At 30.5% G+C, this 18,659-nt stretch overlaps 3 protein-coding genes across 4 annotated transcripts; 2 read left to right on the plus strand and 1 right to left on the minus strand.

The window, feature by feature from the left end:
- Positions 1-692: 692 nt before the first annotated feature.
- Positions 693-9,558, plus strand: LOC146529180 (uncharacterized). The gene is made up of 7 exons (XM_085201692.1): positions 693-796; positions 1,233-1,307; positions 1,853-1,977; positions 2,318-2,504; positions 3,423-3,590; positions 7,712-7,839; positions 9,468-9,558. Exons 1-7 carry the CDS (start codon positions 765-767, stop codon positions 9,470-9,472), a joined length of 720 nt encoding a protein of 239 aa, XP_085057818.1. The 5' UTR covers positions 693-764; the 3' UTR covers positions 9,473-9,558.
- LOC146529181 (dnaJ homolog subfamily C member 21) lies at positions 9,177-13,049 on the plus strand. 2 transcript variants are annotated; one of them, XM_085201691.1, is made up of 8 exons: positions 9,177-9,387; positions 9,468-9,659; positions 9,767-9,911; positions 10,027-10,174; positions 10,589-10,803; positions 11,219-11,443; positions 11,638-11,952; positions 12,368-13,049. In XM_085201691.1, the coding sequence occupies exons 2-8, from the start codon at positions 9,469-9,471 to the stop codon at positions 12,899-12,901; spliced, it is 1,773 nt and encodes a 590-aa protein (XP_085057817.1). In that variant the 5' UTR covers positions 9,177-9,387; position 9,468; the 3' UTR covers positions 12,902-13,049. The 2 variants fall into 2 exon arrangements, with proteins under 2 accessions (XP_085057817.1, XP_085057816.1); XM_085201690.1 differs by having other exon boundaries at positions 9,177-9,659.
- A 32-nt stretch (positions 13,050-13,081) lies between these two features.
- Positions 13,082-13,843, minus strand: LOC146529182 (transmembrane protein 230). The gene is made up of 2 exons (XM_085201693.1): positions 13,721-13,843; positions 13,082-13,542 (listed from the first exon to the last, which is right to left on the minus strand). The coding sequence occupies exon 2, from the start codon at positions 13,528-13,530 to the stop codon at positions 13,189-13,191; it is 342 nt and encodes a 113-aa protein (XP_085057819.1). The 5' UTR covers positions 13,531-13,542; positions 13,721-13,843; the 3' UTR covers positions 13,082-13,188.
- Positions 13,844-18,659: the final 4,816 nt, after the last annotated feature.

Below are 18,659 nucleotides of genomic sequence, written 5' to 3' on the forward strand. Positions count from 1 at the left end.
TCTTGTCGAAAAAATATAAATTTGTGCTTAGAAAATATCCAACAATGGAAAAAAGTAGACACAGTCTAACACAGTAGATTTCCGGTCGATTTCTTTAACGCCGGATCCTACATAGGACCTTCCCACATTCAAATGAATGGCGATCATAAATAAAAGTAGTAAACGACGTATTCATAAGCAAAATTTCACTCTTTCCATATAAATAATGCATACGGTGTTTGACCATGACCGAAGAATCGCCGCTGCGCATACTAAATCTGAATACAATACCATGCATTTCTCCTGAACTATAGGTTTCCACTAGTTAGCTTATTTAGTATGGACGCACATGCACGCGAGTTATATTTAACCATTTGGCTAAATATTAATATTTCATATATTTTACTAATTACCACATAATCCATGCATTACCTTTATTTTTGCATATTTTGGCATATGTCCAACGATACCATGTCGATAACAAATTTGGTTCCCCACTTTCAACCAAATTCTAGATAAATTGCGTGTTGACTGGCAGAATTTAATCCTGCACTTTACCTCGTTGCTAGGAAAGCGAAAAGGAGGAAATAAAAATATGAAATATTTCATGCCTCCGAGTGGGAATCGAACCCACAACGGTCGCTTATTACCAGTCGCACGCTTGCTGCTGCGCCAAGACGGCCTCTTGAATTAAATATGTATAATTAATTATAATTATTTTTATAAAACTTATTATAGGTACCTTTATTACTCTTAAGGATTCTGGCGCAGTAAAATTTTTCAACATGTCGATCATAAAAACAAGAAACGATTTTGGGTGAGTAAAGTAGATTCCAGTATTTAATTGTGCTTTTTGTACATAAATACTTTTACAATTTCATATTTATTAAAACAACTTGTAAAAAATATATTTATTATAGAATATGACCAATATTATAATAAAAGAAATCATTAGGTTTTCTTTTCAGCTTCGAACTGTATTCCGCATACAGAACTGAACTGAAAACCAGTTAAGTTAAGTTAAGTTAAGACACTCCTTTCCGTTGAACTTTCTGGTTTCGGTACCAGAGCGAAGAAATGAAAATAGTAATAAATAACAATTAATTTCTCCGAATGGGAATCGTACTCACAGCCGTCGCGCTTGCAGTCACATCCTTTTGTCCCTGCGCCATCACAGCCTCAAATCATTAGGTTCTATTGTTATTTTTCTCAGACTATTTAATAAAAGAGAAACACCTTGTCTTGTGTTGTAGAGCTGGAACAAAGCGCGTGTCTCAATGGGAGGACTTGATGAGGAAGTTTTCTGAAGCTCACAGAGATGAGTGCAAGTAAGTCTTTGTAAACTGACACTAAAGAAACTGTGCAATATTATAAAACAAACGTTTTAACGCTGTCTTTATAATAGCCAAAGGATAATATAATCGTATATATATATATTTTAAAAATATATATTTTGTAATAAAAGTAGCCTATTTCCCTTCTTATACCTATAAGAGTATATATACAAAGTTTCATATTAATCCGTTGAAAAGTTTTGGTTTTGGCTGAAAGCTTAACATACTTAAATTCAGATTTATAATATTAATATTTACATGTATTCTATAATTGTGTATATTTATCTTTTTTATTACCGGTCAATTTCCTTCGTGTGTTTTCCATACAACGTGACATTGACGAAATGAATTGTGCTCAACTGGCACGCTCGAAACGCCATATATCGAGAAATCAATCAATAATATTAATATGATATTTGTCTTAACAATATATGTAATATATAATTAATAAATTATACACAATTAATAGAATTCAGTGTTAAAAATAGATACATCTCTATCGATCGTTGAAAAGTTGATAATTCAAATTAATATTTCAGAACGGTTTCTCTGGATATCCCCCGAGTGCAACGAGACGTGAAACAGTTCCCCACTCGTTCCCAATATGAGGGCACCTGGGACTTACTCGGAATGAGCGGATATGGGGTTTATAAGTTTCCTAACGGTCAGTATCATATAATATATACTTAAATGCTAAATATTTCACATGAATATAAAAAATAATAATATAAATAAGAATTCGGAGGAATAAATTATTATTTATTAATATTTTCATTTCTTGGCACCAATGCTAAGCCAAAGCCCAGAGATTTCTTGAAAAAATCGCTCACTAAGTTAGAATATCCAGAATCAGAATTTATTATTTACTGATTTCTCTCAAGTTTCATTTGCATTGTTGTGTATTTTTTATATATTTGATATTTATAAAATATTAACCTATAATATATTTCAGTGACAATAATTATGAATTTTAAGTAAAAGTGCTCTAACGTAAAGTCTTTCAGGTGTAATTTATGAAGGAGAATTCGACGACGGTATGTTTAATGGTGAAGGTGACTTGAAATATCCTAGTGGAGAAATACTCCGAGGCACTTGGAAGAAAGGACATCTTACTAATCGAAAACTTATCTTCGCTGACGGCCTTGAATATAGCGAAGTTGATTGGCAATATTGTAAAATACCCGATAGAAGGTTATTTTATATTCACATTTATAAGTTTATTTATATTTTAAATCTAGTTACTATGATGACATACTCTCAGAATATGCTCAGTCGTGAAACTGTAATAATATACTTACCATATATTTATTGGGGATGAAACAAACATATTTCATGATAAAAATGAAAGGTGTAGTCAACGCCATAATAAAAAGAACAGAACCGGATGTAATACTTATATGGATTTCTATCGAAGTGTAATATAAGGAGAACATTATAAGATAAATAGGATTTCAATCCAATCTTTTAAAGTTGGTGTTAAAATTTACATTTGCAGACATAAACAAATTCTTTGCTATTTTTCGTTTACAACTTGACAAAATTTAACGTTACCCTATTGAATATTATAGATAGAAATATGCTTAATATTTTTGAATTTTCGTATTATTATGATTAATATTTTAATATTTTACGTCTAGTTTTCTAATGTTTGATCAAATTTGTTAATTTGAAAATTTCTCTTCATATCACAATGTGTTATCTATGGTAGGTTAAATAGTTTAATTACAATTTAAATTAACCGAACATATTATTAATACAGCTCCTGCTTTATTATCTAAACAACTAGTTTTATCGTATTAGTGGAAACTACCCCCCTACTTCGCTCACTTACCTTCATAAGCCCGTCGCCCATCATCCATCATTGACTATTCGTCATTCGTCACCCGTCCACCAAACAGTCAGTAATGTTTAATCGAATGACGGATGACTGGATGATGAAAGTATTTTAGTACTCATATCACTGCTTATATGATATTCTTTCTTAACTTCCTATGTCTCTAAATATAAAATCACTCATATATATTTTTTAAATAGATAAAGATATTTATGTAATATAACTCCATTAGATACCTACCTATATATATTTATTCATATACACATGTCTTACAGATTCACAATAGAGTATAAGAACGGACTTCAACCTGCCGGCAGATCGTATATAACAGCTGAACAGCCGTCGAGAATCATACCGAATGGATACTACGACACCGGTGATGGCTTCTATGATCCCAAGACCAAAGAAGTTTATAAAGCTGAAGACCTAACTGTTATTATAAGGTAATGTTTATTTACAATAAAATAGGCGTAATTTCTATTTTAAAACTGTTTGTTAAAATTATCAATAAACGTCCATTACAGTTGCCAGATCTTTTTCCAGGTCAGTAGCATGTAGAACTTTGTGCCTTGTGTCTAAAATGTAATTTTGTTATTTATTTGTATAAAACAAATAATAAACGTTTTTTATTATTATTAATACTATACAGCTACAGACACTTGGTCCTTATCCTTTTTTATTCAAAAAAAATTCAAAATATTCTTTATTCAAATAGGCAGTTATTATAAGCACTTTTGAATCGTCGAATGAACATATGAACAAAAAGCTACCACCGGTTCGGAAGGCAGTTCTGCTGAGAAGAGCCGGCAAGAAACTCAATCTTAATCTTATCTTATTACTATATCTAATTTCCTTATCATAATTAACTTGTTAGCATAATAATCTAAAAGAAAAAAGAAGATATTTATTTTAGAAGAACTTGTGTGTTGGGATGTAAATGATTTGCAATTTACTAATGATATCACGTAATGTTTCATTTTATCTACACGCCATGTTTCTTTTTTTCCTAGAGCTCAAATTTAAGTTTATATTGAAAAAAGTTATCTAATTTATCTTATTTATTTATTAGGATAGAATATTTCAGACCGCCATTACTAATGAAAAATAAAACATTATATAAAGCAGGCAATAAATAATAAGTAAAAATTTCCTTTCAACCAAATCAGTTTAAAACAAAGCACTACTGTATTCGAAATGTAGCGTACAAATGAAAGCTCTAAATACAATATTAATTGTAAACCGTAATCAGGAACATTGATTGCTCGGTTCACATGCGAGTCAGCTTAATTAATGAATCAACGGCTCGTATACACATCGCTGATAATTGACTTGCTGATGGATTACTCTCAGATTATATATTAAGTATAAAGTTACTTTGTGCAAAAGAAATTATTTACCTGCAAATGTTAGGAAAATTAAAATATTTAATTATTTTTTAGAAAACCAGAAAACACTACCGTTATTTAACCCAACTAATTAGAACACTTGATTTATATTGAAATTAATTTTATCGATCAAATTTTAATTATGTGTATTCTATTCTACTATTTTATTTCAATTTAGATCTCCGATTCCCCCCATTTCCTCTTAAATGTCTACTTTTTAAACAATAACTTATACTTGTAACTTGGGCTGTCCAGTGTTTCTTATAATAGATTCATATAGATATTAAAGTCTACTTTAAACTGTTGAATTAATTAGACCTAAGTACTATTAACCTAAGCACAATCGGTAAGGCGATAATGGATTCTCGAAACCTGTCGTATCTCTATCTTAATAATACTTAGCCCTTGTAAACCTGCTGACAGCTAACTCATTTTCATCGATCTTAGTTAGTGATAAACGGAAAATTCTATATTTAATATTAGAATTATTATATATATTTATATATATTAGTATATTTATATATTAGTAGAGAATCGCACCCACAAACAGTTGCATTTACAGTAACACGCTTGGGTCCCTGCGCCACGAATGGCATCTAAATGATTTCTATTTAAGGAATTTAGAATTTGCAGAACTAACCCATGTATAATAAGATCACATACACTCATTGAATGATTTATGGAAGAAAAACTACCTCAAGTCAACATCATTTCAACATATTAATATTTTGAACTATTCCTAAAAAACAAATATTTAAATTTATATATTTACCTTTAAATCTGTATATAAGAGAGCAATACCAGTTAGCAGAATAATTACTCTAATAAGGTTTTCTAATTCCACACTTATTGTAAAAAAAACATTACGATGTGAAAGTTTGTTTTTTGCTTTTGCCGGCGATTTTACATAACTTTATCGTATCTTCATTGGGATTTAATGATTAATTCTTCTTGAGAAAAAACCGGCCGCTAATTAACTCTAATCTATCTTTTTATAGAAGCGAGTAATCTTTATAAGATTGCTGATTTTACTTGTTAAGCATTGCTATCGGTTTATTTACTTTTGAAATAAAGGCATTATGTTCTACTTTAACTGTTGAGGGATATTCGTATTTTTCTAAACAAATACAGTATTAATTAGTTTAGAGGTAAGTGCATTTTTTTACTATAATATAATTAACTGGCTATATTGGGTAGCGGAACCCAGTCACTTTGTCGAGTTAGAACATTGATACCCACGATTCCTTATTAAAACCCCAGAAAAGCCTTTTTCCAAAAACAAATAAGTATATTATATAATAGTATTATAATAAATTAATAGGAATATATTTATAAAGACACGTTATTTTAGGTCGAGTGATACTTCAATAGTAAAATAACTTTCTCTATTTCCCTACACCGTCGTAATTAACCCAAATAGAAAAGCTTCAGGATTTATTAAACCATACAAATCTGTACAAAGTTTAAAAACAGTGAGCATTCAACATTCAGCTTTTGACCTGTATTTTATTAATAGAAACACGGTAATTACAACATAAAATTGAATGAAATTTAAAATTATGTGAATTAAACATATTTTTACTTTTAAATTAATATAATTAATAACGACCAGCAACGCACCTGTAACTCCTGTGGTGTTACAAGGAGTCGTGGGCGGCGGTGATCACTTACCATCTGGTGACGTACGATCGTTTACCTTGTCTTTTCCATAAACAAAACAAATTATACGTTATCATTATATTAATGATATATTTGTTTTGACATTAAGTTGATATTAATTCCATAACTGTTCATTAGTTCTACAAAAGTCACGACTTTTTCAAATTTGCGACCTATAGAGGACAATCCCATATTTATTATTGTTTTATTATATTCAGAGGAAACGTAAGTAGCTTATATAATAACATTGCTTCGATTTTAAATCTGATTTAAAACTGTTTCCTATAATAAAAGTATTTATCATTTAGTTTATGGAAATAAGAAAAAAACATTCTTTGGTGAAAAGTGACTACAAGAATACGTAACGGAACGAACTTAAAGCTTCTAAGCGAGTTTTAATGAAAATGAATGATGCTGTAAATACCTCTCCTTCTAAATTTTTATCTTCTATAATATTTTTCGATGTTTATAGCGAGAAAGGTCTAATAAAATTTACACCTCAAGATATTATGTACTTTCTTTTGAAAAACCTTCTTAACAATTTTATAGTATTTGATACGTTTAATTGACTGTGGATCGAAATTCATCGAAACCATAGAATATTTCTAAATGAGCGAAAATAGTAAAAAACAGATATTTATTATCACAAGTAAATATTTAAATCTAAATTTTAAAAAATAATTGAAAAGTATATTTGGTCTTTACCTCTTCAAAAATATACGAGTATATTACCAATAATACAATTCTAAATGGCCTAAACTAGAGACTAGAAATTAGAAAACCTTGCCTTATCATAGTGATATAACTCTACCCAGACGTAGCGTTAGCTAAAAGCTTCTAGTGAATGAATGAAATTCAAATGAATTTCAATGAAAACGAATGTGGGTGCGGACTTCGAACAAGAACTTTTATCTTTTATAATATATTTCAAATAATTATATTATGGTTTCTACATTCATAGATATCGACACTTTATTACCTATATTTTTTAAGTAAGAAACGTTGAACGTTATGTGGGATAGAAAACACTTTTAGCAATTTTTATATACTAATCTCAATGAAATGTAATTTTATTTTCGACGTTATCCGTCCTGTATTTGTATTAAAGATACAAAAAATAAACAATTCGTTTGTATTTCGAAATGGGTCAAATATGAGTAAAACTGTTTGCTGACAAAAATATTAAATCATTTTTTTTACTTTTCAGTTTAGTATAACAAAAACTCATTGTACAGGATGCAGTTCACGCAGCTCTTATATACTGTACAATTACTTATGCATTTTACTTTCATATATTTTATACCTATTCATTTTTTTCATAAAAGAATCTCAATTTTGTATATACTAAAAAGAATTAAACTTATTTAAACTTCAGCTATTTAGCTGAAATCTAGTCATATAGAATTGTGAACTTTAAGTAAAGTTAAAATTAGTATTTTAATGTTTTATGTTTATAAATAAACTGTATTTATTAAAAAATAATACTACTGTTATTAATAACATCAAACTATTATTTACAGATCGCCATCCGAACGCGAACAGAAATGGATAATAGATAACTGTCGTACCACACCCGACATTCCTCTAGGTCCTCGTAAGGATCTATATGAAGAATGGATTGGACCATTAGAAGTACTACCAGTACCGGGTGAGGAAACGTCTGAATGAACTAAATTAACGAATTTTACGTTTTAAATAAAATTGACGACTCTCTTACATAGACTTTAATATATTAAATTTGTTTTATCCCCTGTTAATCACATAATTTACCTAATATTATTGAAATAACAATATTTATCAGTGGCCGTACCAATTGAAAAAAAAAGTAAACTTTATTCAACATGTATGTATACAAATTTAATTTTTATACAACTGTTAAAACAAACATTTTGTTTCTACCTTTAATAAATATTAGCTTAAATATTAAATATTGGCTTTTTTTGTTTCCCATTTTCTCTTGTATTTTGAAAGCGTGTTGAGTGGCGGTACTCAACGTCCCGCTTTTGCTTCTGCACCAGAGCGAAGAAATGGAAATATAAATTTAAATAAATATTTCATTTCCTCGAGTGGAAATCGAACCCACAACCAGTTGCTTTTACAGTCACACTTTGTACCCCTGCGCCAATACTGGCCTCTAAGGAACAAAAAGAAATAATTCAGGTGTTAATAAATAACTGCAGTACGTACTAGTACTTCGAGTACCTATATCAGTTCCAATTACTAAACCTCTTCGGCATTTTTCTTTGTTGCCGTTGCCTCTAGTATTAGGTGTTTCGTGTACGTGAGTCGTGACCACTAAAATAGAAATAATGCTCTCTAACAATTGTTCGAACAAGCATGATTCGATGCTTTGCAGTGTTGCTCAGTCCTCTCAACCTACATATTTTGTATTCTTTTTATCTGCAATCTTAGTAATAGTAATAGAACAATTTTAAAAAATAGCTTATAATTACAAATTATTCATTTTAATTATTGTTTATTCGTTGCAATTTTCGTATTTATAAAAGTCTAAAAAATTTTTAGAGATAAGTAAGTATTGTCATTTTCTTTTCACCACTTTCACCAATGCTTTTCCTTCTGTACTTTCTTTTTTCTTTTTGAGGTTAATAATGTTGGTGTAATAAAGTATTAAATAATAATAATTTTAATGTAATATTGCAATATCTAAATACATCCATAAAAAGAAAACTTTAGGCTTTAGCGAGAGGTTCTCATAGAAACGCCATAAAATTGGCCGGAAGCCAACAACATCTGTTTGATATGCAACGGTGCTGCCAGCTAAATAGATTTTTCATAGTTAAATGTAATAAATTAGAAAGATTCGTTGTAGATATCTGCGCCGTAAAATGTATGTTTTATTAAATGAGTTAAAAATTGTATAATAGATATTTTTTTCATAATATTAAAACACGAAAATAGTTCTAATTTATATGTGAAATTCTACATAAACTAAATTATTTTAAGGCAGCTGAATTGTTTTTAACATGTCAACACTCATGTTATGAGCGAGAAAAAACGAGCATGGACGTCGTGTAAATGGACGTCGATCATTATTATTTCACAATAATATTTATATATTATAAAATAATTAATCGGGTTTATGTCATAAAACTTTGAGTTCCTATTTATTACTCGTATAAAATACCTACCTACTTTATATTGTTTTACTTACGCTAAGTTGAAAGCCGCCTGTCAGGTTATAGTATTTTTTTTGCGACAATTAATATTGTGATACGTTTTGAAAATATTGTGAAAGAAGAACTATAATGTTAGCAGAATGAAGTGCCACTACGAAGTTTTATCCTTGGAGAGAGAAGCTAGCGCATCGGACATAAAAAAAGCCTACCGGAGGCTCGCACTGCAGTGGCATCCGGACAAAAACTTAGACAACTCACAAGAAGCTAAAGAACAATTTCAATTAGTCCAAAACGCATATGAAGTCCTCTCAGATCCCCAAGAAAGAGCATGGTATGATATTTAACAATACGAATAGTCATCAACAGCTTAATACTAGACTTTACATCTAAAAGATTGGAATCCGCGTGAATTTTTACTTATAAAATATAACGTTGTAGGTATGACAATCATCGTGAGCAGTTATTACGTGGTGCTGGCAGTTCCTATAACGATGATAGCCTTGATGTTTACCCTTATTTTAGTCCGTCCTGTTATAAAGGTTTTGGTGATGACCCCCAAAGTTTCTATGGAGTTTACTCTGAGGTAAGTTAATATAAATATAAAATAGCAAAAACTTGAGGTGTACAAAAAATTACAAAAGTTTATTTTATAATTTATTTATATATTGCATTTATTATTTGTCATTTTTGTTTCTTAGGTATTCTCTAAATTAGCTTCGGAAGAAACAGATTTCTTTGATGATCCTGAAGAAGTTGGTAAAATTCCTAAGTTTGGAAATTCCACAACTCCTTATGAAGAAGTTAATGAATTTTATGCATTTTGGATGTCATTTTCCACTAATAAAAGTAAGTGTAATGTATAAGTTGTATTTTTTATATTTAAATAATATATACATCTGCTTAAAAATAAATGTAACATTTCTTTTTAATAATCCTTTTGAATGTACTCTAAAAATAGTATTTTCAAAATAATACATATTCAATATTTAATTTTATCAATATGTTTACAAATTTATACCTTGAGGCCTCCACACCACAGTTGATTTCCACTCAGGGCATATGAGTCATTTTTATTTCCTTGCTATGGTAAAGAGACCAAGCTTAGCATTGTGTTTGGCCAAATATATTCTTTTTTTAATTGGACAGTAGGGAACAGTTTCTCAACACTAGACACTGTCTACCCTACTATATGAGGGATACAGTATGAAACATAAAAAAAGTAAAATGATATATTTTTGATTTAACTTTGTTTCTTTCCAGGTTACGTTTGGTTAGACCAATATGAAATATCACAAGGTGATAATCGTAGAGTTATAAAACTGATGGAAAAGGAGAACAATAAAATAAGACAAAGGGCTCGCAAAGAAAGGAATGAAGAGATCAGACGTCTAGTCAGCTTTGTACGTAGGAAAGATAAACGTGTCATTGAACACACTAAACAGTTGCAAGAGAAGGCTGAGGAGAATAAAAAGAGGGTTAGTTTTTTTAATGTGTACATTTTATACAATTTATGAAATATAATTAACGCCATTGTGGTGCAGCAGCCCAGCTTGTGAATGTAAACACAACAGTTGTTCAATTGCAATTTGGGAAAATGAATATATGTGATTAATTTTCTCGCTGTAGTAACAAGCCGGAGTGTATTGACACTTATCAGATTCCCTCCACCTAATCTGCTAAATACAGAAAACACTGTGAAGCTAAATAAATACAAACACTATAGTGTAGCATTCAGTTGACATTCACCATGCATTATGTTATATATTTGGATGAGGATAAAATAGTGTCTTAACACTAGACTTTATCTAGGCCCAGCTATATGTGGGAAATGACAAATCATGCAATCTATAATAGATAAACAATAACAATTTTATTAAATTAAAATTTCAGGCTGAACAAATGAGGCGAGAAAGAATAATACAAAGGCAAAAAGAAATAGAGGAAGCTAAAAAAAAAGAAGGGGAAACATCATTTCTCCAAAGTGAGGAATATCAAAAGAAACTCAGTGAGATTGAATCTTTACTCGCTGAGGAGTTTGGTCTATCATCAGATGATGATACAATAAGCGAAGGAGGCATGGAAAGCAGTAATGAGGAAAGCTCTAAGACCGAAGAGGTAATTGTAGAATTGTTTTGTATTTTTTTTTGTTTTTTAGCCTCATGCTGTATTATTGTATGTATTGTAGCCAGAGGGAACATAGTTTTAAGACACTGATTGATATTGTTTTAACTTAGAATTTTTAAAAACTGAATCTATAAATAACTCAACTTATAAAGTTTATAATATGTATCAATTTCTATCTATTCTAGGTTAGTGAAACATCACGAGCTGCAAAATCTTCTGCGAAGAAATCAGGTCTTAGAAACTTATATTGTTCAGCATGCAGTAAACTATTCAAAAATATAAATTCATTTGAAAATCACGAAAATAGCAGGAAACATAAGGAAAATGTTGCAAATATGACTTTAGATGATGATATAGATATTTCTGACGAAGAACCTGATGCTGATAAGATAAAAGAGAAGGTCAATGGACTCACTGAAGAAGAAATTGGGAATTCAACTTCTGATATAGAGGATAATGACATAAGAGAGACATTAAGTGATGATTCAGACAAAATAAAGGTATGTTGTACTGGTCTTTAGCTTTATATTATATCCCTTCTGTAGTAGATTAAACAGTAGGAATCTAGTGTTAAGATAATCAGTTCCCAACACACTGCCCAATTTTCGAAATATTGCTTTTGGAGTGGTGGAACAATCATTGAAAGTTTTAGAAGATAAATAAACAGAACGTGGATATGAGGTAGAGTACCTTATGACCATTCTTTGCTTTCCACCCAAGTTTGCTTGAAATGTTGCAAATTTGAATAAGCTAAAAAATAATAAGATATAAAATAAATAAATAATTTTATGTTTTTTTTGTATATATATTATGTCCTAAATTAGGCACCCAGTGAAATTTTATAAAGATCATAATATGAATTGTCATTTTTAAGTTGTTAGTACTTTAGAATTTATCTTCTAATTTTATTTTCAGGCTCTACCTAAGAGTCATAAGAAAAAGAAAAACAAAAAGAAGTCTTTCATACCAATGCCAGAAAGTGAAGGTAACGACAGTCATGATGAAATGAGTTTTAATGAAATTGAAGGTCCTTCTCGGAGCAGAAAGGCAAAAAAATTCAATATGCTCAAAAGTCAAATTCAAGCTAAAAAGGAAGCAAATCTCAAAGGATCTCAGTCACAGACTTCAACAGAAAACTTGTATGAGGTGTCAAGTACAACACCTACAGATGATGCCTTAGGGGATTCAGCATTGCCCCGAGACAGACCGGCTTTACCAAAGACCCAAAGAAATATAAAAGCTAAGAAATTAGTTGAAAGAAAGCCAGTGAGAACAAAGGCGAGCGAAACTGAAGATTCCAGTAGTGCAGTGAATCTTAAATGTGTTGTTTGTCAAACTGACTTCAATTCAAAGAATAAATTGTTTGACCATTTGAAGAAAACAGGTCATTCGGTACCACTTCCTCACACTAGCTTCACACAAAAGAAGGGCAAGAAGGGCAATAGGTAAATGGTGCAATGAAATTTAGATAGATGCGTATTAATTATAATCCATTGAGAATCTAAATGGTTTTCCTTAAATACTTACAAAATGTAAAATGACTTTATCAATCTATTTATTAAATCTATGATCACTCAATAAAGTATGCCTAAATTAATATTGACTTTTATTTCTAAATAAAATAAAATGTGCAAATAGTTGTACTATTTATTTTGTTACTAATATTATTTATACCTAACATATTTAAATTTTGTAACAATTGCACTTGAACACATTTTCTTAAAAAGTTCTAAGTCCTACTCAAATTCAGGTATGTCCGAAAAGCTATATCCTGGATATTCTTTATATGCATAATAGGCTATCCTCATGTGATAAGCTCCAGGTAAAAACATTATAACACCTAAAACAATCATAGGCCATAATCTATCTGAATATTTTGTGTCAATGTGACCAGTTACAATAAGGGTTCCAAACGTTAAAAGACACGTTCCAACAATGAAAAGAAACGCTGCTAGACTCAAAGCTTTCCAGGGTATTTTTTGTGGAGGCGTTTCGAATTGAGCGTCCGAAAAACCACTGTCATCCTGAGGAACCGACATATAACCATCATGGTTTCTTCGTAATCTAAATGCTGACATTTTTCTTTGAATCTGCAATCAAAATAGATTCATTATCATGATTTGGTTTTGTGTACATTTTTGGAAATATTCTTTTCAGTATTAATTTCTTAAATAATGAAATAATAATTGAGATTGATTGAGACTACTACTGACATTTAAGAAACACTTGACTTATCATACTTAAATTTGTTTAAATTTTTTTACTTACATATCAGAATAGAATTAAAAAGAATAAGCCGTTTGCGGCTTACTTTGTAATTTGTATTTTGTTATTGATAAATGTTAATTGATTTTGACAAGTTGACAACTTATTGTCAGGGTGAAAATCTCTAAAAAATAAATATCAAAGAAGCAGTGAGACCAACATAAAAAATTCGCTTAATATTTTTTACTAATATTAATTTCTAAAAGTTGAATCGTAGAATCTAAATAAAGACTAATTTATGCATTAAATTCGTCAATAACTTTTAAATCTTTTTTTTTATATAAACTATGATAATTTTATTAATTTTAACAGATCCAGTGGTGCAAAATAAATATTTTTCGTTTCTTGAAGAATTATATATTTATATTTGATTATTTACAGAATTGTTGAGTGTGAATTGTTTTCATTAGAAATCACAAAAAGTATTAATTTTTAATATTTATAAAAATATTGACTTCCTCTTATTAAAAGTAATCTCTCATTAAATTGTATGTTTTACATATATTTTGGGTGTCTCAAGTGTCTTATTCTCATATACGTTATTCACATTTATTTATCTTCTTTTTTAATAAACACTTCAGATTGCATTATATCTGATTCAGGGTCGAGACGCGCCAAGCACGTCATGAACAAAAATTGTTGAGTGACCAATGACGCGCCTAACCCGTCATATTCAAATGTTAGATCAAAGATTTTTAGATGGAGAAGTGATTTGTGCTCAATTGGCACGTTCGAAACGCCATAATCAAAGAACAGATCACATTTTTAGACTTCGTTATACAAAATTACTCTTTATCCATATTCCAAATATTGTGCAACTCGTTATAAAATTAAACATATCAGCGTATGTGAATTTAAAAATTCCTATCAATAGGTTTCATACCAGCTTGAAAATATACTTAAAATATTAAATTAAGGAATCCTATTCATGACTGTTTCATCAAATCATCACTTCGTTTTGTTCCTTTAATATTTTTAAATTATATATTTTAGGCGTAGTTTCAAATATTTTTGAATTTGTTTCATTTAAATACACTTACTAAAGTTTAAATATCTGTATAGCTTTCATAAGGCTAACACTGGCGCTGTTATATACGTTTCGGACATGTCATGTAGATGAGCAGGACTGCAGACTGTCCTTGACCTAATGCGGCACGATGCAGAATATTTATATGGACACATGACTTGGTACTTAAAAATTCATCATTGATCGTTATATACGTTACAATATAATAGTACGAGTACATTTACTTTATAAGAGTAAATTCCTATTATTCATTAAACAATTTATATGAGTAAATTCCTTTTATTCATTAAACAATTCCAATAAGAAACTTTAAAGAAAAAAATTTACAACTTTGTTTAAGAAAAAATGTCCCTCTATCCATTTCAGTTACAAATACTAAACGTAGAGACAAAATATTTTTACTGTGTTATTATATATAAGACTAGCGGACGCGCGCAGCTTCGCTTGCGTATTTAAGGGTGAATTCTAATAACCCATGAAACATGTGTTCAATGAAATATTTTTAAACGTCTAAATTTCAAATTTTATAAAAATCGGTGCCGATTTAAATTTTTTTCCATACAAACTTTCAACCCCTATATCACCCCTTTAGGGTTAAAAATTTTCAAAATCCCTTCTTAGTGGATGTCCAGATTACGAAAGTAAACTTTTGTCCAAATTTAACGTTTCTACGCACAGCGGTTACGGCTGTGCGTGCGTCTTACCTCAGTCAGTGAGGACAAGTCCTTTTATATATATAGATTAACCAATATTGATCACTCCTATCTTTTACATAGGTAAAAAATAAAAGGTTATCGATGTAACTGTTTAAAACAATAACGTATTATTCCTCATCGAAAACAATACAAAAGATACTTTGTGCATAAGACTGTTAATTATAATTCGCTTTCCTTTCCATATCATGTAAATTAATATCATAGAAGATTTTTGATACATTAAAAACGAGGTCTTAAAATAGGTTTACATTGGCTCCGTAAACATGAAATATGTTAGGTATGGGTGTGATTGACCATTGTTTATGATGCTCAGGCATTTTACAAGCTGTTATTTACTTTCACCTGTCCCGTTGGTTGGTAATCAAATCTTGCAAGTTAAATTTGGTCCTTTTGAACTCTGAATTTTGAATTTTGAACTTCCCCGTTTCCGATTGATCTGATATTTTGCATACATATATAAGTAAATCGGACGACAATGCGATATTATTATGACATAGAGCTGATCTGATGATACAGCTAGAAGGTGGACATAGGTGGAATAGTCTTGTCGAGTACTTTTATACTATATGGTATAGACCATAGGAACTCCGTAAATCTGGAATTTGGGCTCGTTAGTTTCAGAATTTAAAATACTAAGTTTCAGAATTAAAAATACTAAAAAGTAAAAAAAAATTAAAGAATTTTTTTTCAAGAACAAACTTTTTTATTTGCTAACCTTAATAAGAAATATAACACTTAATCTATATATATAAAATCGAAAGGTCACTCACTCATCACGAAATCTCAGAAACTACATGTGCTATGAATCTCAAATTTTGCATAGGAGTTATTTATAGGACGTAGGTGCTCGCTAAGATGGGAATTCGCAATATTCGATTTCTAAGGGGTTGTTTTTGGGGTCGAAAGTTTGTATGAAACTTCGTTACTACAAATGCTAGGAGTCTCAAATTTTGCATAGACGTCACTAGGACGTAGTCATGGAGACAAAAATTAATAATAACATAGTTCACGCGGGTGAAACCGCGAGCGGGCCGCTAGTAAATAATAAAAGCATGTTACATTTTGATAGTATAATTAAGAACATTCAGTACCTTCGTTTCCTTTCACTATCAATGGATAGCGAGAGGAAAACAAGGATGCTCTATGGAGCTAGGCACGTCGCGTAGCCCTATGGCTACGCTCCTGCTGTCACCCGTCGTACCCAGTCAACGAGGAGTACCTTGGTATTAGTACGTATTCGGATGGCCTACATCTGCCATACCGCGAGTCCCAAATCCAATCCCCAGTCACGTGAAGCAGTAACAGAATTTCTTCAAGTACAATATGTCTTTAGAATATTATTTTATAGAATAAGAATGTTGGGTACAACACATCAAATTCTTTTACGGGTCACCGTATTTTCCTTATTTGAAGTGTAAACCAAAAATGAAATAAAAATTAAGAGAGCCTTGACGTAAAATAAACAAAATATTTCATGTAGGACGATTTTTATATATTTTGGAATAAATATATATTTTTTTTTCCTCATTTCTCAAAATGTAATGAAACATGTTTTTATTATTTGAATAAGTATATGGTTATTATCTGATGGAGACCCTCACTATATCATACCTACACAATATTTAAATATTGAAGTGCATATTTGTACAAAAAATGACTCATTTATCACTTGGCTCGTAACATATATAACCTAAACCTAATGTGACCATTCTTTGTTCGGCTCAAAACGGGACATTTTAGGGTGGCTTCGTTTTTAGTGCTGTCGTAATCCATAATTTAATACTTCCATTTGTTGTGAACTGTTCCATTCAGATATCTTTTAAAAGTAGTGTACTGCGATAATCGCGAAGAAGCTTGTTACAACCGACCGAAAAAACGGAACATTTGTACGTGTTGCTGTCAAATCTCTAAAAAAACGAAAGCACTCCTCCTTATTTAAATTTATATTTCCATTTCTTCGCTTTGGTGTCCAGGCAAAGCGCGGCGTTGAGTTCCGCCACTCAGCATGCAATGCCTCCAGAATTTACCGGTAAGTGGGGAAAGGAAAGAAAAAAAGAAAGGAGGAAAGGCTCCCTCTGACTGCCTCTGTTGTGTGAGGGATACCGCGTGAAGCTGATTTAATTTTTAATTCAAAATTGCTGTTAAATTAACGTGACACCATGAAAAAACATCTAGAGACTAGAGATGGAGCCGAAAGCTGGAAAAAGAAACCTTTGAACTAAAAATGGTTGTCAGGTCTTATTTGGACTTGTTTGACATGTCGGCCAAGGCGAGTACTTTGGTAAGATCATTTAACGACCTTTTCAATAAAATCTTTTTTTTTTGAAAAGGTAATTTAATACATATTTTTGTATTTGCATATCATTAAGTTTTTTTATAGTGTACTCTGAGTTCTTTATTTATTTTGTTTTTTTAAGTATTTTTTTTAAAATTGTGTATTATATAGACATTTAAGTCAGTCGTGCTCGTGGCGCAGAGGCACGCTGTTGTGAGTTCGATCCCCACTCGAGGATCTTTATTTAAATTTATATATTGGTTTCTGCGCTCTGGTGTCGAGGCAAAGCGTGGCGTTAAGTTCCGCTACGCCAGAATTGGGTGGTATATGGAGAATGGAATACCTTAACATTAGATGTAAAAAACGGGAAACAGTGATGGATCTTGGTACTTGTATCATCTGTGTATACTACAAAAACGAACGCACACGAATGTAAAATATTGTCTTGCGACGGAAGTTGGTGTTATTTGATTTCATTGCAGTCTCAATTTGCAAATATTTACAACTTACAAAATAATGGAGGTATCTATATATATAAAAGTTTCCACTGACTGAAGTAAGACACACGTACGAAACGTGAAATTTGGACAGAAGTTTATTTTTTAATGTATGTTTATGTTTATTTTTTTAATAAAATTTTAAATTTTCATAAAAAAAATTAATTGAATACGTGTTTCACAGTTTTTTAAAATTCTCCCCCTAAATTGAAAATATATTTACAAATATTCGTATTTCTATAAAAAGAGATAATACGTTTATAGTTCAATCTTTAGTATGTGTTTTATAATTTTAAGCTTGTATCCAAAAATACGTTCCACATATTATATAAGTACGATACGAGTTATCTTTATATATTAGTATTTGTTCCATATATAGTGGTTAGGAGGTTTGACACTGAACAACCCATGTGAGATTAGAAACGAG

The sequence above is a fragment of the Heliconius melpomene genome, chromosome 18 (assembly GCF_056956725.1).
Source record: "Heliconius melpomene rosina isolate 202511_hmr_F chromosome 18, ASM5695672v1, whole genome shotgun sequence".
Lineage (NCBI taxonomy): Eukaryota > Metazoa > Arthropoda > Insecta > Lepidoptera > Nymphalidae > Heliconius > Heliconius melpomene.